Genomic DNA, 20,577 nt, shown 5'->3' on the forward strand with positions numbered 1-20,577 from the left:
TGTCCCGCATGGACATTAAGAAGACAAAGATGAATAATATTAGGCTACTGCCCTTTGAAGTTGCTGGGACATGGTTTTAGTAAGGTCTCCTCAGACCTGCATTTGGGCGTTACAATCTTATGTTCCCTGTGCTAATTGCACCTGCCCACTCAGGACACTGGTTCTCTTTTTTCCAGGCTGGAATCGATGGGGAAAGCATTGGCAACTGTCCATTCTCTCAGCGCCTCTTCATGATCCTCTGGCTGAAAGGAGTCGTGTTCAATGTCACCACTGTGGATCTGAAAAGGTAAAGTACATTGCATAAATGAGGAGTATGTTTAGCTGCATGAACAGAGAACCTTCCATGAAGGAGGGCAAAAGCCTCCCTTGGCTCCCAGCAGCCCCTTGCTCACACTTCATTTTCCAGAACTGTGTCTCAGGGTCCAGTCTTAGCTACAAAAGAGTCTGCAAAGGCAAGTATTTCACTTGGTGCCACGCACTTCACTGACCTGATTAGCAAGTTTCCATTAGCAAAGAAGAAGGAAGGAATGGACACTGGCATTGCAACTAAGTGTCCAGTGCACAGATAGGTACAGACATCTAAAAATACAGGATTAGTCATTTCAGTAGTACTAAGGCCATCATCCGTGGGACCCTAGCAGGACTTCAGGTGTGAGAGTCTGAGTCTTCAGAGAGTTGTGATCCAGACCCTTTCCTATGCTATGTTCCCAGCTTTAGAAGTCCTCAGTGTGACAGCTCTAGATTACAGGCTTGGGTGGAAAGTAGCTACTGTTCTGTTTTTAGAGTGCAGTTTAATGACTTACAAACACCAGGAACCACACTCTTTTCACTCCCACAGAATGTATTCTGTTTTCTGTCTTCTACCTGTTGTTTAAATGTGGAACAGCTCGAGGCTCACCCCATGAGTGTTCATCTTCTGCCTCTACCTTCATCCCTGGTGAGCTTGACATATTCTCCTTGTCATCTTTATATGAATTATTCTACACCCAGAGCCCTGCTCTCATCTAGATATTTTCACTTGGATGTTCTGTTATCATATATGTCTAACATGGTATACATCAATTTGTATCCTTTTCCTTTGAGTTGAGCTCTTCCTGAACTCCTTTTTTCTTCTATTTTCTTTTTCTTTTTATTTATTTATTTATTTATTGAGACAGAGTCTCACTCTGTCACCCAGGCTGGAGTGCAGTGGTGCGATCTCAGCTCACTGCAACCTCTGCCTCCTGGGTGTAAGCAATTCTCTGCCTCAGCCTCCCGAGTAGCTAGGATTACAGGCACGTGCCACCACGCCAGGCTAATTTTTGTATTTTTAGTAGAGACGGGGTTTCACCATCTTGGCCAGGCTGTTCTTGAACTCTTGACCTTGTGATTCACCCACCTCTGCCTCCCAAAGTGCCGGGATTACAAGCGTGGGCCACCGCGCCTGGCCTTTTTCTTCTATTTTCTAGGCACTAAACACTTTCTGCTCCTTTCTATTGCTGCCTTCATTGTTGATCAGTAGCCAAGTCTAGAGCATTCTCTTATTGCACTCTCTCTTCCTCCAAACTCTTTTTCATTCTCAAAGCCTACAACTGGTTCAAGTCTCACCACTGCCATCCTGATAGTCTCATTGTTCTTCAAACTGGTCTTCCAGGTTCACACGTTCTCTCTCTCTTTTTCTCTCTGTCTGGCCCATCCTTTATGTGATTCTAAGGTTATTCTTCCTAAAATAATGCTTTAATCAGGCCACTTTCATGCACAGGAAACCTTTGATGTTTCCCATTGTCCACGGACTTGAGGCATCCAAAGCCCCGATCTGTCTTTTCCTTCATTCTTCCCAACACTCTTTCCCAACACTTCTCACTGTGACCTATCTACTCTGTCAGGCTGGTCTGCCTTCTGCTGTTCTTCTTCATTCGATCCTCTATCCCTTGGCTGAGCTGCATCCTCTGTCTAAAACAGGCCCTCTCTTCCTTCTTGTCCCTGGCCTCAGGCTCAGCTTCAGCCCCACCCCCTCTGTGAGGCCATCTCATACCCATCCCCCCACACTCACAAGCACACCCATCAACTCAGCCTCCCTCCAGAATCACCCAGCACCTGCTGTCTATGTTGCCTTGTGTCGTTATTCAGTGTTTCATCAAGTTATGAGGTTTGCACCCCTAATGCTTTACAGCTGGTGAGAGCTTTCTCATTAAATAATAATAATAATGTATAATCCTTGAAGGAGGTCTTACTACTCTGTGTTATTTGAGAAATAACTGAGACAGATATATTTAAATGACATGCCCAAGATGCCAACTAGAAATTAGAGGGGCTAAAAACTCTATCTGCTTGGTTCAAAAACTATGCTCTCCATAATACATCAGTTATGAAATTTGTTTCATCTTTCAAATGAGACCTTAAGTCCCTCAAGGACAGACCAGGATCGGGTTCTAAGTTTCTTTATATCCTTCATAGCAACCAGCTTTTCACAGGTCCTCAACTACTATCTGTCAAATAAATGAACTTGCATCCACTATGCAATTAGTGTCTGCGATAACTAAAGAGAGTAGCAGACTTCTGAAAGAGCAGCTTCCTTCAGTGGAGAATTGGAGGTGTTTGGATTGCCATGTGTGAGAGAGGACTTGTATGTCTGCTGGAGAAGAGAGTGGGAGAGGGAATTACCTCTGCCCGCGTGCTTCAGATGGTTTGGTTCTTCCTTCACACGAACACACCTGGTCCAGCCAACACCCCTTTGACGTAGGCCAGGCAAGTAGCACCACTCCATTTTTACAGATAAGAAAACTTTCGTACCGTATCCCCCACCCACCAACACACACAGTAATTTCTAAGAAAACTGATTTATTTTCCTGGTACCACCCTTTAGTGACTGAATAATCTTGAACTTTCAGAGCCTTGGTTTCCTCACCTGTGCAATGGAGACAGTGTGTTTTTAATCAATAGGATTATGGTGAGGATTTATTGAGGCAGGCCATGTAAAACATTTGCTATCAGTCCTGTACCTGACTCATAGCAGGAACTCCATGTGTGTTGGCTATTCTTAGAATTATCACTGGGTTCCTGGAGCTGGCAATCCAGTAAGGAAAAGAAGACCAATACTCATTACACAGTTCATAAATCATACCTGGCAATATGTCACCCAATGCTAATGATATAGTCTCAACTATAAATGCTGAAGCAGGGTCAACAAAGACAGAGGGCAGCAACTCTAGCTAAGCATCGGTGGCCGCAGGCAGTACTTTCCAAGGGCGTCTGACTCCAGTGGCCATGATTCTCTAGAGTCCCAGGAAAAAACCCACCGCCACCACCACAACACATTTCTGTATCTTTAAGCCACAGAGAGGTGACTGAGAGCACACATGTTGCTGCCTTGTGTCAGCTCTAAAAACCAGGAGCAAATAAAGAATGTCCTTTCATTGTCTAAAATGAGGGGCATGCACAAAGTAAACAAAGGGACTAAGTAAATTAGATTTTAAAAATACTTTCCGTCTCAATTGTCTGAGTTCCAAGTGCCTCAGAATGCAGCTGGAGAGCGTGTGTGTTTGGGGAGGGACATGGGAGTAGCACAGTAATTGAAATTCTTCTCTTCCCCTCCCAAACTGATTACTCCAGGAATTTGTTTCATTACAGACTCCTCTACCCCCACTGTTTACTTTTTTACAGTTTCTGCGTTTAATGTTTTCCACTCCCGACTCCCACAAGAAATGTGGCATTCTCAGAGAGAGCATTTGGGGTGAATCCGATGTTCCAGCTCTGTCTTGGAAGTCGCCACCATTTTCTCTCCTCTTCCCTACATTATTTTAGTATAAGCCTCCCCTTTCCCATTTTCCCCAATCTGCCAGCCCTTCTTCCCCCTCACTTTGCTCCATTCTTGCTCTTGCATTCTGACCAGCTGGCACAGACACAGAAGCACACTCCTGGATATTAACAGGACCTAGCCGTGTCAAACACAAGGCCACTTTCCTTTCCACTGCACTTGGCCTTCCTGCAGGTAGTCAGTGTGCTCCCCAGTGCACACCAGAAACACCACTTAGCACTGCTGTGGGCTAAGTGCAGAAAGTTCAATTAATTGCTCAGTTAATTAATTGTTCATTCATTCGACTGGGGCTGCATTCCAGAATTTCACCCACTTATCCATCATCTAGGACTTTCTTTCAGGATAATTTAGGACTTTTGGGTCTCCTCTTTCCCAGCGGGGAGAAATGTGCTGTTGCTTTGGTTGTCTTGGATTTCTTTAAGTGTCTGACCCAGAAACCAACAGGCACACCAAAGAGCTGTCTGTCTTCTTAGGGACCAAATTTGCTGGCCTATTACATGTATATGTGTATGTTACCTAAAAGATCCTACCGGGCCCAGCAAAGTTTGCTATAAAAAGAAATAACTTTCACAAACCAAGTGTTCTATTTGAATCCAATCACAAAGCGGAAGTTGCATTTACTTAGAAAATAAATTGTTTTTAACTTAAGATAGCATTTAAGTAACCCCATAATTTTTAAAAAATAGGCACAATTTCTGACTCCTAGGAGATTTTTGATTTATGTATGTTGAACAGAATTTTTAAATATTTAAAGAAAAATAACTTCTTTCTAGTAAACCTAGAACCATCATAAGTCATATTTTGAGAATAGTAGATGCTTGAATTAAGGTAGATTATGGTGGAGCACGAGTACTGTAGCAGTGGAGTTGCCTGCTGGTCCTCCCCACATTCAACTGAAAGCCAAAAGCCTTCATAACTGGATTGAAGTTTTTACCGATGTCAGACCAACATTTGATTTCTAATTTTGCAGCTACAATCACTCATTTTTAAATTTAAAATGTGTGAGTTTTTGTTGTTGTTGTTTTGAGACCGAGTCTCACCCTGTCCCCCAGGCTGCAGTACAGTGATGACATCAATGGTTCACAAGTGCCTCGAACTCCTGGGCTCAAGCAATCTTCCTGCTTCAGTCTCTCAAGTAGCCGAGACTGCAAGCACAGGCCTCCATGCCCAGCTAATTTTTGGTTTTTTTTTGTAAAGACGGGGTCTCGCTATGTTGCCCAGGCTGGTCTCAAACTCCTGGGCTCAAGCAATCCTCCCACTTCAGCCTCCCAAAGTGGTGGGATCACAGGCATGAGCCACTGTAGCTGTCTCAAAAATGCATGCTTTATTCATGTAGCCATTAAAAATATGTATCTACTGAGGGCCTCCTATATGCCAGGCATGGTTCTGGGTCTTTTCCCTCATGGAGCTTGAATGGTAAGGCTTTCTCTCAGGTATCTTCTTACTCACCAGTACTCCCCAATAGGAGGTTCTTGGTTCAGAATCCTTGGTACTAGCCTACCTGGTGTTTGTGGAGGAATAATCTTAGCAATAAGAAGACTTTTGAAAACGTCTTCATTTAATAGTTTTGTTTTCAATCTAATAGTTTGTTTATTTTCCTGGCTACCCAAAGGCCATATCTGGGGCTGTTTATAGATCAAAAAAAGTATTTTGTTGAGTGTGACAAAAGGCTGACCAATGTTAGACATTAGTTATTAGATATTAAAATATAAGTTACACACAATAGAAGCATCTAACTTGAACAAATGGCCCAAACTCCCAATTTTTTTGTATCTGGAGATATTTGTTAGGAGAAAAGTATGATCTAATTCATTAATTTTTGAAGTATGGAATCATGTAGAGCACATTTTTGTTAGGCAGATTAGTAAAAGAGTTTTTAAAAGCAAAGCCCCACCTCTCCCCTGGGTAATTAAAGCTTGGATCTGACTTAGTCACCTGGATTCTCTCCACTTTTTCAATAGCACTCAACTCCTTCATCTTGACTTGTTGCTCTCTTGCTGACTGCACTGGACACACTTCCTGGGCCACACCACATTCTTTCAGAACTTTCTCCAACCTCCCCTGCCCTACACACCATAAATTTATGCACACCATAAATCTGTTTCCCCTGACAGGCATGTTGGACAGTACAGGGCATCTAAGTTACAATCAATCTTAGGTTTCCCAGAACAGGAAGCACCCTGCTGTAAGCCAACATCTGAATCTTGCTCTCTCTACAGAAAGCCAGCCGACCTGCACAACCTAGCCCCTGGCACGCACCCGCCCTTCCTGACCTTCAACGGGGACGTGAAGACAGACGTCAATAAGATCGAGGAGTTCCTGGAGGAGACCTTGACCCCTGAAAAGTAAGGATCTGTTTCTTTCTGGAGCTGTTGAATGGGAAGGGTTCATGCTGGACCTATAAAGGCCTGGTGTTAACTTTGAGCAGATGCGTTTCCAAAGGAACCTCACCAGTCCAGAGAACAGGACACTGTCTTCAAAGAGAGAGCCTAGGACCCCCAAAGGGCTGCGAACCTCAAAACCACTCCATGAAATCCACTCAAGAGTAGATATGGCCTATATCTACTGTGACTGAACAAGAGCCAGTCACTCCCACCTACACAGAGTGATTTTAGGAGCCCTAGGATACCACGCCTCCCTCGTCCCAGTATGTCCCCTTCTCTCCAGCTCACTTTGCTTGGAAGACCTCAAAGTGAGGGCAAAGTTTCCTTCATTTCAGCACCAGAGCTGAAAGGCTGACAGAATGAAAATAAGTCAGGAAAGGGTAACCCAGGGACTTAAAACAACATCCAGGGTCTTAAATCTGACCAAATCTGGTCTGACTCCACAATTAAACAGATGAAAAAACTAACTAAAAGCAGCTCCTCTTCTGCAAACAGGTTCGGGGAGAGTATAGACCAGAGAGCTATAAGTTCTTGTTGGGTGACACGTTGCTACTGATGGAAAAGAGCGTAAAAAGGAGACAGATGACTTCTAAAATTTACTCAAGCTAGACTTGTTCGTTACAGAATACTGTTATCAAGGATTAAAACAATCACAAGTTTTGAAAAAACTAGAAAAATAATATTATATGTAGAGTGAGGCAAGAACTTTATCCTGTAGGGTATTATCCTGTAGGGTATTATCCTGCAGTGAGTCCTGTGGGGTATCCTGAGAGGGATTAAGCACAGGAGGAGGGGAGTCCGTTTTAAGACCTACTTTAGAGGTTGAGGGAAGTTGGCATCCTAGAGGACCATGAAGCTGGAGATAAAGGAATTAATTCCGGGGACTGTCCAGGCAGGACAGAATGATGGGCTGAGCCAAGACAGGGCAGGAAAATCGAAGGAGAGGAGTAGGAAGGGTTCAGGACATACTAAGTAAGTAAAGTAAGTGGGATTTGACTACTAAAAACCACTATTCGGCATTTATTTTAAAGTTTCATTTATTCATCAACACTTTTATAGCCTTCATTTTGTATCAGGCACCATTCACAGCACTTAGCTAATATGATTCATTTCATCCTTCTAGCATCTTAGGTACTATCATTAACCTCATTTCACAGTCAGGACAGGGTGAGAGTAAGTCACTTACCCAAGGTCGCACATCTAGTGAATTGCTGTTAAAAAATTAAAACTCCCAGTCATGCTCCAATTAAGCCTTAAACAGTCATACATTCTTCCTTAAAAATATTCTTTGTCATCCAAATTCAGACAGTTTATTTGCACACTGAAAGTGGAAAGCCACCTCAAGCCCATTGGAAGCAGCTGAGTATACACTTTAAATAAGTGCATTAATTAAATCAATAGGGCAGCCCCACGTAGACACACACATCTCTGAACAGGACACCAGCCAGCCACTTGACTGGAAGTGCCCTGGGGGAGCCCAGACTCCATCCCCGTCCCCGGGACTCAACCTCATGGCTAGCACTGGTTTGAAATCCCACATGAAAAAATATGCTCTTTTCAATAACTAGAGTTTAGACTTTGCCTGGGAGACTCATAGAGGCAAGTTCATGACGCAGTTAACATTTTCCCTTTTAGAAGTAACACTGGGCCGGGCGCGGTGGCTCAAGCCTGTAATCCCAGCACTTTGGGAGGCCGAGACGGGCGGATCACGAGGTCAGGAGATCGAGAGACGATCCCGGCTAACACGGTGAAACCCCGTCTCTACTAAAAAATACAAAAAAATAGACGGGCGAGGTGGCGGGCGCCTATAGTCCCAGCTACTCGGGAGGCTGAGGCAGGAGAATGGCGTAAACCCGGGAGGCGGAGCTTGCAGTGAGCTGAGATCCGGCCACTGCACTCCAGCCTGGGTGACAGAGCAAGACTCCGTCTCAAAAAAAAAAAAAAAAAAAAAAAAAAAAAAAAAAAAAGAAGGAACACTGGCACTCAGGAGTGGGGGCTTCCATCATGATCATTAGGAAGTGGAAAGTGGAAGCAGTGAGGAGCAGAGGGCCCCATTTGGTCTTTTGCCAAGCAGTGGATGAAGGGACTCGGGGCTCGGGTACAACCCTAGTCTGCTAGTGATGTGCTGTGACCTCTTGAGCCAGTCCCTTCACCTCTTGAACCAGTCCCTTCTCTGCTCTCGGCCTCAGTCCCCTTCTCTGTGACAGGATGCCTCCCAGAGCCCTTCTTGCTCTCTGATTCTTCACATGCCCTTTAGCCAGGTTCCCCCACCACCACCACACCACCCCCAGTACAACTGTGCCTTTCCTGGGCTGCTTCTCTAACTCAGGGGTCTCCAATCTGCAACCACAGTGGGACCACAAGGTGGGCAGAGATCACTGGAGTCATATGCCCCATGTGTCCTTGAACATTATTCCAGAGGGGAGTCATCATCTGACTTCATCATCATTTCATCAGATTCTAAGTTTCCGTGATCCAAATAGAGCTGGGCAGGGCTGGATGCAGACCCTCCCTCCAGTCTCTCCTCTCCACTTACCTTCCCTGTCCTGAGCTCTGCTCCCACTGGTCCAGATCCTTCTCTGCACTGCAGTTGTGTATAGGAGGTTTTATGAAGTGCATTCCTGCCATGTTAGTGACCTAACAATCCAGTACACTCAGGTAGCCGAACCCTCGAAGCTGTTAAAATGCATATCTCCAGAAGGCTACCAAGGTGGGAGTGCTAAGGGTGAGGCCATCAGGTATTCCAGAGCGCTCCAGGAGTATACCTTAGCTGCCTCTGCACACATCAGACTGAGGCAGGTGCCATAATCACCTCCCAGTAAATGTTACCAAGCCAGTGCCTCAGCCCCATAGAGACCTGCTAGTCTGCCCACAACAAACCACCAGCCTCACCAGCTTCCCAAGCGACCCAAGCTGGGAGGTGGAGGGGCTGGCAGGTTGTGAGGCCTCTGGAGCAGGGCAGCCTGGCCTTCTGGTTCTCTAGGGGGCAGCAAAACCCTCATAACCATTCACCAAGCGCTGGTCGGCCATGTGTTTCTCATCATACCACTATTTGTAAAAGCTGCCAAAAGCCAACACATTATGGGAGCCTTTTTCCCCTTAGCTTTATTTTTTAAAGGAGAAAACCACATACAAACACTGCAACCATTTTTTTTCAAATCACATTTGATCCCAGGGAGCATTTGGTGTCAAAATGAGGAATCCAGGAAGTCTCAAGTTGTTTCTAAATGAGACTAACATCCATCCCTCTCCTTAGACTGACCCAGTGAACACTCGACAAGGAAGTGTTGTGATTAATGCTGGGATTACTGTTGAGACATTCTGGCCCTTGCCTTTCATCTCCATGGAGTGGCCGAAGTTTCTAGGATTCAGCACTGAGAGTCAGGAGCCCTGCCTCTGGCCACCTCTCTACCAGTGTTTGTCATATGACCTTGGGCAAGCCTCTCTCCCTCTCAGACCCTCCTTGCCTTCTCATCTCTAAAATGAGGGGGTGAAACTACATAGTCTCCAAAATGCCTTTTGTTGCATGTTCCACGATTCCATGAGTTTCTCAAAGTACTCTTCCAGAGCTGGCTACTGTCTCAAATAATCCTACTACATAGATGCTGTAATAAAAATTCAGGAGGGTAAACTGATATAGTCTAGTTACACAGTATGTCATTTAGTCACTCATCTAGCAAGAACGATTTAAGTATCAACAGGGTTCAGAACACTGACAGAATTGGAAGACAACTTGAATTCATTATTTTAAAAACTGTATAGCGATAACTCACCACAGTGAAAAACAAGAATGTTCTGACCTTCTGGGAGGTAGAGAAACAGCCTCCAGACCTCCCACAGGATGGCATGGTAGCTGGGGACAGGAAGTTTAGAGTCAGAGTGACTCAGGTTCAAATCCATACCACTAGGGTTGTGCTAGGCTGCAGTAACAAATCAGCCATAAAATTCCAATGGCTTAACAGACCACAGGTTTATTTCTCACTTGAGCAAATTCTGAGAGGGTAGTGTGGCCCTGTTCCATCCTGTAGCTTTTGGAATACATACCCTCCAAGTTTCCTTCAGCAGGGAAAGAGAGAAGAAAGATCTCCCAAAGGGTTTTGCAGGGCCAGGGCTGAAAAAAAAAAATGTCATGGTGACGTTACTTTCCCTCCTATCACATTGGTCAGAATCCACACACGATGCCAACTTAGGTGCTTAGGTGAGAGAGCAGCTGGGAAATAGAATTACATGGCTATTTAATGAATATGCATTATTCATTCATCAGGCAAATGACCTGAAATCTCTAGAATCTTTAATTCTCACATCTATAAAACAAGAACCATACTGTTGATCTTATAGGGCTATTGTAGAAAATACTACTACTGAGCATAGTGCCTGATATGAAGTAAGAGCTCATTAAATGGTAGCTCAAAGAGTTAGAAAGAGTGGTCAGTGCCTGTTTTGGGTCTGTCTCCCAGGTGCAATTGTACAGACAATTGGTGACCTTAGGTCTTAAAACCCCAGATCCTAAGGGATATCTTTTAATGAATAAGCCAGGCCTCTTTCACCTCCAGGGATATTTTGCTTACACAGCAGACATGAGTAAAGCACACAGTCAAGGATTAGAAAAGTCAGACGCATTAACCTCTTTCTCACGTGAGGGGTTGGTGAACTAAGGAAGTGGGAACAATGGAGAAAGGAGAGAGAGAGGACGTCCTTCCACTTTTCAGCTTGTTAGAAAAAGGAGGGAAAACACTCAAGCTGCCATCAGCAAGGGCATTCCATCAGGATCGTCTTTCTTTTTCTCCAGGGTATCTATCCCCAACACCAGTCTCAGGGCCTGGTCCTCAGTAGGTGTTTCATGCACATTGGTTTAATTGCATGGCGGGTATCCTTTTGTTTAGTGTCTTGGTTGGCTGCGACTAGTCGGTGAGAAATCAGTTGAAACTCTAAACCAGTTAGGGCACTTACCATCTGCAATGGTTTTCTCTTCCTTTTTGCTACTATTTTCTACTTTTGAATTTTTTTTTTTTTTTTTTTTTTTTGGTGAGAAGCCAACTGTTTTACTTCCCAGAATGAAAGTTAAGTGAACGCATCTGAAATAAGATATCTTAAAAACAGGTTTTAGAGAAATTTTCATCAGTTAGATCAGGGGTCAGCAGCTTTATCTGTAAAAGGTCAGATAGTCCTGTGTTTTTGGCTTTGTGTGCTCTTCAGTGTCTGTCACAATTCCACGGTGACACTGGGCAAGAAGCCATAAACTAGTATGGAAATGAATGGGCATGGCTGTTTCCATAATCTTTTACTTATGAACACTGAAATTTGAATTTCATATTATTGTCACATATCACAAAACAGTATCCTCCTTTTGATTTGTTTCAAGCATTTAAAAATGTAAAAACCATTGTTAGCTTGAGAACCACAGACAAATAGGGATCATGGGTCACAGTTTGCTGACTCCTGAGTTAGAAAACTTTATCATCTCTTTGATTATCATCAGATCACATCAAATGTTATTTCAAAGCTGTTTCTGTGAATGAAACACTCTTCCCTAGCCTTTTAGAGAAACAAAATGTTCTTTGTAGCCCACTTCTTTGCATATTTAAAACATGCCATAAATATGGAGGTAAAATGAATGCACTTATCCTATACAGTATCCTCCCTCAGTGTAGTTACTGAAATTTGTGAGATTAACATCTTAGAGACACGTTTCCCACAAGAACAAAGCTCAAATGGAACACTGCACTATACAGAAAAGTCCCAATGAGTTCTAGTGCTTGGGAAACAGGATGACACCGCCATAGCACCCTGAATACACAATCCTCTGTCATCAGCTTGGATTTGGTACCACATATCCCTGTTTGACCCACCCTGATTGTGAAGAAATGATCCGATGACTGAAAGTTTGACCAATTGATGAGATACAGCAAAACAAAGCAAGAAACCCAAACCAAGCTACCCACTGAGGTGTATTTTCTAGGCCTTTCTGTCCTTACATTATCAAGGAGAAACAAAGAACACTTGGCATTTGTTAATGGTAATTTAAGTTTATCGATTCTAATAGCATGCTGAATTCTATGTGAGATAGCCGAAATAGGAAGAGATGCCACTAAATTCCCACGTCTTGGTAGATTATCTAGTACCTTGCAGGAAGCCCTGCTGTGTGCCCCCAGCCACAGCAGATGAATGTGATGATTCTCAGTTTACCCAGGAAGACATATGTGGAGCATCGGTGCAGAGCGCCCCCTCCTGGTGGATGGAGACAGCTCCTCCAGGGTGCGTAGCTCAGCCTTTAGGGCTCTGGGGCTTTGAGAATCAACAGCGGAGTTTATGGGAAGCCACACAACGTGGAATTTAAAACCTAGTCTTCCACAGTGAAACTGCCTGGATTGGGATCCTGGCTCTGCCAGGCAGCCATGTGACCTCAGGCAAATTGCTTAACCTCTCTATGCCACCGTTTCCTTATGTGGGAAGTTAGGCTAATAATAGTACCAATAGAGTTGTTCTGAGGAGGGAATGGTGAATTTGTGTAAAGGGATTAGAATAGTGCATGCCGCACAGTAGGTGCTCAATGCAAATTACCTTTCACTGTTTCCAGAGAAGCAGTGGAGGGGGAAGGACACTGCTGCAGGGCCAGGAAACCAGGTTCTCATCGTCCCTCCACTGTTTATTAGCCATCAACATTTATCTTCTCAGGTATCCAGCTCCCTTCCGTGTAAAAGGAGGACAATAATGCCTTCCTTATCTGCCTCACAGCAGAGAGTGGACTCTTCCAATGGCAGTATCTTTGAAATTACACAGCCACATAACATGGCCCCAAAAGGAGTCCTAGCTCATGGGCCAGTTGAGGAACAGAAAAGCATTCAAGAACAACAAATATTTTTTAAAATCTTGTTTGGTTCAAACTATCAAAAACATCAAAACAGACAAAAAGGATTTTGCTTTTTAAGCATAAAGCAATCCAACAGCCGGCAGTCAAAAACTATTCACCCAGAGATCACAAAGGTGCACATTAATTGAAAATAATGATAACCTGGCAACAGTCCCCCATCTCTTCCCACCCCTACCTGGCCATGCCCATAAAATGCTTGTGAAATAATACTTACTTGAGTTGATTTTCTCACTTTGATGGGGCTAATGAGTCCAAGCCCTGGGTTCCCACATGAGCAAGTTTACCTCCTTCAGTCTCAAGGCCAATCGTCCTAACTCCGGCCTGCCTCTTGTATTATTCTGGCTTCAAAATGAAAGGCTCTGTGGGAGAGGGGAGGGGGAGCTGGATCATTGCAAATCTATCTCCAAATAAAATAAAATAAAATAAAACAATTGAAAACACATGTCCTTTTTCGGAGCTTGGTAGTTTCTGCATCTTATTACTGCACACAAATAATAAGTGTGTGAAGGACGTGTCAGAAGAGGACCGTGGGTATTCTTCCTTTGGAGAAGTGGTTTAGTGCTAACATACCTGGCATCTCCTTGCTCCCAGAATCAGCTCTGTGTAGCTAGGATTATAATCACAGTACTAGCAATAGATGGCTATTTTAGTGGGTAGGGGAAGTGTTGAGAACCCTACCTGATAGAGAGGCAAGCTCAGCAGGAACTTTGGTTGGGCGCTCTCACTGGCACATCACTGTTGGTGGTCCCAATAAAAGGACACATCCTAAGCCCCCTGAGTGGTATTCTGGTTCTTTACCTAGCAGACTGTGTCACCCTAGGCAGATCTCAGCACCTCTCTGGGCTCTGGTTTCTTCCATGGATGACCTAGGGCTGAGAATGCCCACCCTCCCTATAGGATGAGGATAAAGACCCCCAAAACATTTTGTAGATGCAGCTGGAAAGGGAAGTATTGCTCATCGTGATAGGGATAGGCTCACCCTTAAAGGAGCTCCAAGTCTACTGATTCACAGAACACTGCATCCTCCATTTCAGGTACCCCAAACTGGCTGCAAAACACCGGGAATCCAACACAGCAGGCATTGACATCTTTTCCAAGTTCTCTGCCTACATCAAAAACACCAAGCAGCAGAACAATGCCGGTGAGTGACTCCCTTCCACCAAGAACCCCTGGCAGTGTCTGCTTGCTGCCCAAGGCATCTTCAATTTGCCCATGGGTATGTCAAATACTTGGGCCAGAGAAGCATCTGGAACCAATACTGCTTATTATTTGCCCCCACTTCCCCCACCACCATCTAGTCTCCCTTGACACAGGGGAGGCGGTGGTGGATCCTGCTGCCTGGCTGGTGCAGGAGGAAAGGCCAGGGGCTTTACTGCCAAGCTGGAGAGAGGAACGCAGTTTGTGCTCTGAGCCTGCCTTATTGCACAGCATAGTGCACTGCACAGGACAGTCCTAACTGCCCATTGTCCCAAGTTCACAACCCTGCCTGTGATCACATGAGAAAAACATATTCCCTCCTCCTTCTGGTCCCTGCAAGATTTCTCCAGGGATTTTTCCAGAGGCCAAGGGAGAGGCAGCACAGTCACTACGTGGCAAATGCGGAAGTCAGACCTGAGCTGTGTTCTCCCCTTCTGCAGGACAGTGGGCTCTGGAAAGCCACTCCTCAAAGCCTGTCCCAGCCTCCATTGGGCCCTTCATTTCTGGCATTGGCTGCAGAATTCAGAACTTGGTTCTCTTGCAGGGCCTTCTGAAAGGGAGCTGAGTCCCCTCCAATTAAGCTCACAGCACTTTCAGTCCTTCATTTGTCATTGTCCTTTAAGAATTACCTAAAGCCACTTGAATGGAACCATCCAATTAAGCAAGCATAACACTTGAAGAACGGTGTTAGGGCCATGAGGAACAGGCTGGCCACTGCAGTGCCAACCTGGGGGGCTTGGATTTTTATCCTATGGGCAATGGCAGCCATTTCCTTGCCCTCAGAATGGGATGACAAGACAGCCTCACAGGCTGGATGACTGGAGTCCAGCACAAAGCCAAGCAGTGTAAGTGCTCCATGAATCTTTGTGAATAAACGAGTGACTGATGCACAATGGACCAAAACAAGGGAATAGATGCTAGATGCCCCAGAAGCTCCAAGGAGAATAGCATCTCTTTGGATCAAGGCGACCAGCATATGCAGCCATGCATGGTCAAAGAGATGAAATGTTGGCAGGAACAGAGTTGGTGTAGTGGGAAGTAAATAATTTAGGAAGTTACTGAGGACCTGGATTGTGACAAGTGCAAAACTCGATTCTGGAGGTCCAAAGAAGAAACAAACACTTCCTCAGTCTTCAGTGCCTGGCAGGTGCAGAAGGAAAGGCTTCAAGTCAGTTTGATCCAAGAGATCTGGAGAGCCAATTAATCGCAGGTAAAAGAACAAAATAATTTCTGTCGAAGGTATTCAGAACCGGAAGCATTTACCATGCGGGTAAATGCATGAGACTCCTTTTCTGGGAGTTTCAACTGGGTCGTAAGGATTAAGAAAGAAGCAGTCGGCTGAGATCATTGAGTGGAAGATGTGGGGAAGTTGAGAAAAGGTCAAGGACAGAGACTGGAAAAAGTGACTGAAGCCTGCAATGCCAGCCTGAAGGGCTTGGTTCTTTGTCTTGTGGGCAATGGCACCCATTAGAGGTGTGTGTAGAGAAACCAGAAAGAGAGTGGCTTCTGGGAAATAAGAAGAAGGCTGTGTAAAATACTTTCAATCTACTTGGTGCTCTTGCTTCATTGCTGCTTGGACCCTGTAGTGTGCTGAGTAGTACCCCTGCAGAATTCACATCCAACCTGGGCAACATAGCAAGACCCTGTCTTAAAAAAAACAAACTTGTTTTCAATTAGCTGGGCAAGGTGATGTATGACTATAGTCCCAGCTACTCAGGAAACCAAGACAAGAGGATTGCTTGAACCCAGGAGGTCGAGGCTGCAGTGAGCTATGATCATGCCACTGCATTCCAACCTGGGTGAAAGAACAAGGTCCTGTCTCTAAAAAAAAATTTTTTTTAATGTATGTCCACCTGGGATCTCAGAATGTAACCTCACTTGGAAATAGGGTCTTTGCAACTGTAATTAGTTAAGGATTTGGCGATGAGATCATCTTGGATTTAGTGTAGTCCCTAAATCCAATGACTGCTGTTTTTAAAAGAATAGGAGAGGGGCCAGGTGTGGTGGCTCTTGCCTGTCATCCCAGTACTGTAGGAGACCAAGACGGGCGGATCACCTGAGGTCAGGACTTTGAGACCCCCATCTCCACTAAAAATACAAAAATTAGCCAGATGTGGTGGCACATGCCTGTAGTCCCAGCTTCTTGGGAGGCTGAGGCAGGAGAATGACTTGAACCCAGGAGGCGGAGATTGCGATGAGCTGAGATCACACTGCTGCCCTCCAGCCTGGGCAACAGAATGAGACTCTGTCTCAGAAAAAAAAAAAAAGAAAAGAAAAAAAGAGGAGAGGAGAGGATAGAGACATGCAGGGGAGAAGGTCATGTGAAGGCGTCAGAGACTGGGGTGATGCTGTCACAAGCCAGGGAACTCTTAGCTTTCTGGAAGCTGGAAGAGGCAAGGAAAGACACCTGCTAACACCTTGATTTTGGAACTGTAAGGGGAAAAGTCTCTGTTGTATTAAGCCACCCAATTTGTGGTACTTTGTCGTAGCAGTCCTGGGAAATGAATACGGCCCCTCAGAGCCATTGTGCGAAACAACAGCCATTGCTGCTTTCCTGGCTGAGGACACAGAACCAAACAAGAGGGCCCATGACTTGTCTGCCCCCAAGGCAGAGCTGGCTCTCGAACCCTCATTTTCAGACGCCACACCCAGTATCCTTTCCTCTTGGCCACAAATATCTTCTTTCATACTTGTCAAAGTGCCCTCAGAAAGATTATCTTATTTGAGCCTTCCAGGTTTTTAAAATTATAAATGGTATTTACATATTATCCATATTTACAGTTCTCCTATTCCCAAGGCCAAAGCCAGTTTCCACCAAATGCCGCATATCCATTTCTTATAAACTCAGTACTCTCCAATTTTCATTGTTTCCCCTTCTTCTGTTTCACCCTGTTTTCTTCTGTAATGAGACTTGCCCTTGTGACTCCTGCTTCCCCTAACTCATTTGCACATTTCAAAGCTCCAGCATTGCTGCTTTCCCAAAAAGCCTGTCCCCAGATGTGCTATTCCACCTTCTGTTTAGCAAGACACCACACATTCCTTCCCTAGAACTATAACTTGCCCACGCCCCTCCCTTCCTCTTTACTTGTCCTTCCTCCCACCCAATATCCCCCAGTTGTAGTCCACTGGGTCCAAAATTCTTAGACTTAGCAAGCCAGAGGTCAAGGCTCCTATAGGGCTTGCCCTCCTGTAGAGAGCAGCATGGCTCCTACGCTACCGTCCCAGAGCCCCACAGCCCCTGACCCGGGAGAGGGTCCATCCCCTGTCTGCTCCGTGTGAGCTCTGTGACTGTGGCCGATCCCCAAGAGCATCAGCATTCAGGCCCAGGCCTCCTTCCATATGCCGCCCTACATTACTTTGCCAGTTTCTTTCCCCTCTGGATCTTCAGCGCTGCACCTAGTTCTGCAACTTTCTTTCTTTAAAGGGTTTCTCTTGTGTTTTCATTTACTTTATCTTGAGCAGAGCCCTCCCTCCCCTCCACCTGGTCACTAATGCCCCAGCCCCCATACACACACTGACCCAGGTCAAGATCCTTCTCTGCCCTCTCAACATGAAAGCATGAGAAAAACCAACACTGTTACGTGGTTCTCCATGGTGGGTCATCTCTCCACTCCTGTGGTGACTGCAGGAACCACCAAGTAAAATTTCCTTGTTGTTCCCCAAAGCCTCATAAGTCCTCAGCTACCACATCCATGGGAATCATCCTGGCAGTACTGGAGTAATGGAGAGAATCATCCATTAGTCTGTACAGTCAGTCATTCATTGATTCATTCAAAAATCTGCAAGTTATACAAAGTGTCTACAAGTCCGAGCTAATATTTAAAGGGCACTGCTTATGTGCCAGGTACTGTGCTAGGTTCTGGAGTTGCCAAGGCAATGAGACAAAGTCATTGCCCTCCATGAACCTAACAATCTACAGGGGGCTGTAAAACATGAAAACATGCAATTCCTGGCCTGGGATTGAATCCCAGCACTTTTAACTGCACAACTTTACCCAAGAGACTTACTTTCTCTGAGCCTCTGGCTCTGCATCTGTAAAATGGACTTTATATTCAGATTCTTTATCTGCCAATTAAGGCAAAATGATATCACCAAGGTTTGTAATGCAGGTTCATCTATTTTATAACTCAGTGTATGTAAAACCCTTAACGCAGAGCCTGGCCTAGTAACTGTTAAATTTGATTATTTTGTTTATTGCTATTAGCACAAAAATAGGACCAAGATGAGTAATGGCATCAGAAACTGCTGCTTCAGCTCTTGCTTCCCCCTCAGTGAGCTCTTCCAGATCTCCCACCCATTCAGTCTATTTTCTACTTTTTAGACTTTGTTGGTGCGTGGTCCTCCTCTCCAAAGTGTCATCAAGGAGCGTCAGTGGCCTGGCCCGACTCTCATACCTCAGTAGCCTTGCATTTTTGTTTGTTCCCCGAGTGATGATTCTGTGCTCCGTGTTGAGGCCTATCATTGTACTCGCCCCTCCTCTGTAATTTCTAGATCTGGGTCCCCTTGATCTGCAGTAACCAGATTCTGCCTCCATGGCCCCTCCTCTCACTCTTTCCAAACCTGCTCTTCACTTCACTTAAATGTAGCCTGGATTTTCTCATGACTGGGTGGCAAGACCCCACATTAAGTCAGGTGCTACTTGGGGAAGTTGTTTCGTTTTCTTGTGCCTTAAGATCTCTCACCCCCACCCCTTGTTTTGGGGAGAAGGATAAGGGCTGTGTTTCTAAACATGCCATGTTTCCCATGCAGAGAGGCAGGCGACTCTGTGTGGCTCAACTTGCAGACTCTAAAGCCGACTGCTTTAAGTTCAGACACCAGCTTTGCCTCTTGTCCTTGTAACATGGGGCAGGTTACTTCAACTCTGTAATGCCTCAGTTTCCTCATCTGTAAAATGGGAGTAATAACTGTGCATACCTCATAAGTGTGCTTGGAATAATGCCCACCACCATGTTCAAAGTCAGCTGCTGGGGCCGGGCACGGTGGCTCACCCCTGTAATCCCAGCACTTTGGGAGGCCGAGGCAGGTGGATCATCTGAGGTCAGGAGTTTGAGACCAGCCTGACCAATATGGCGAAACCCTGTCTCTACTAAAAATACAAAAATTAGTCGGGTGTGATGACAAGCACCTGTAATCCCAGCTACTCAGGAGGCCGAGGGAGGAGAATCACTTGAATCCAGGAGGCGGAGGTTGCAGTGAGCCGAGATCACGTCACTGCACTCCAGCTTGGGCAACAAGAGTGAAAATCTTTGCTTTTGGTGCCAATGTTGTATTCTCATGTGTTTTTGCCCCTTTCTTTGTAGCTGGAGAGGAAGCAGGCATGCCTATGCCTGTAGCCTAAGACAAGAATTCAGTATTTCTCCTGCTGTATTCACGCCAACCACCTTCCATCCATCATTCTTTTGCACAGCCCACTTCCACAGGACTGCCTTTCCCCTAGTGAGCAGTCTAAAAATCCCCAAGTGCAATAGTATCTAATCTGTATCACATGCAGGCTCGAGGCTTAAGCTCTCTCAGGCCTCTCAGGCGACCTGCACTAAATGGTGTTTTGCCCAATCTGGATGATTTTAGTCTTTCAAGGCTTCCTATGAATTCCCCCTTTTCTTCCCCCTTCAAGTCCACTTTTCTCTCTTATTTCCACCTCTGTGTTCCTCTGTCTTGGGGGGCCTTCTTTCTATTTTAAAATTTATACTCCACTTGTTTCAGAAAGGCTTTATAGTTACTCACAGGGATGTATAAAGCATGTCAAACCAACAAAGGCCAGGAGGAGGTGAGAAAGAAAAACAAGGAGACTACCAGAAAATGGAGCCCTGGGTGAGTTAAAACAGCCGGGGCAGCCCCGGGGCCTTCGTGCGCCACACAGAAGGTAGACCACAAATTTGGCTCTAAACTTGTGAGCAGACAAAGCAAAACAGGGCCCCTGGTCAGCTGCAGCTCGGTCCTCCTAGAAGATAAAAACAAACCAGCCTCCCAGAAGAATAACAAATATTCCTGCTGTGAGCCGCAGGCACGGAGGAGCTGTGGTTTCCATTTTCTTTGGCTCTCCCCTCCTGCGACTTCTCTTTCAGGCTGCTGTAGACTCCAGGCCCTGCTGACTTTCTGCTGCTCTGACTCCTCTCCACCTTCCCCCACCTGTGGGCTGTGCTCCTCCCCATCTCACAACCCCTGTGTTCTCTCTTCACCTGAAACTCACTTTCTTCCTTTCTCTCCATCTTCTCTGGAAGACTCAGGAGACCTCCCTGCAGCCTCAGACGTGTGTCACCAACCTTCCTGCTCCTCTCTGTCCACCCAGGACATGGGACACAAAACAGCCCATCTGGGCTTATCTATTT

The 20,577-nt window shown here is 45.4% G+C and overlaps 1 protein-coding gene and 1 long non-coding RNA gene across 6 annotated transcripts in view; one reads left to right on the top strand and one right to left on the bottom strand.

Moving 5' to 3' along the window:
- Positions 1–20,577, top strand: part of LOC105489525 (chloride intracellular channel 5) — a 137,755-nt gene that overhangs the window by 64,488 nt on the left and 52,690 nt on the right. For all 5 annotated transcript variants that reach the window (XM_071096963.1, XM_011754355.2, XM_024795276.2 and 2 more), the window contains exons 2-4: positions 177–286; positions 6,016–6,141; positions 14,086–14,192. In XM_071096963.1, the coding sequence (XP_070953064.1) occupies positions 231–286; positions 6,016–6,141; positions 14,086–14,192 (289 nt within the window). In that variant the 5' untranslated portion in view covers positions 177–230. The remainder of the gene's footprint in view (positions 1–176; positions 287–6,015; positions 6,142–14,085; positions 14,193–20,577) is intronic.
- Positions 9,966–14,120, bottom strand: LOC105489524 (uncharacterized). Its single transcript, XR_011623693.1, has 3 exons — positions 14,031–14,120; positions 13,266–13,410; positions 9,966–10,291 (listed from the first exon to the last, which is right to left on the bottom strand). It is a non-coding gene; the product is annotated as an uncharacterized lncRNA (long non-coding RNA).

This window comes from Macaca nemestrina, chromosome 5 (assembly GCF_043159975.1).
Source record: "Macaca nemestrina isolate mMacNem1 chromosome 5, mMacNem.hap1, whole genome shotgun sequence".
NCBI lineage: Eukaryota > Metazoa > Chordata > Mammalia > Primates > Cercopithecidae > Macaca > Macaca nemestrina.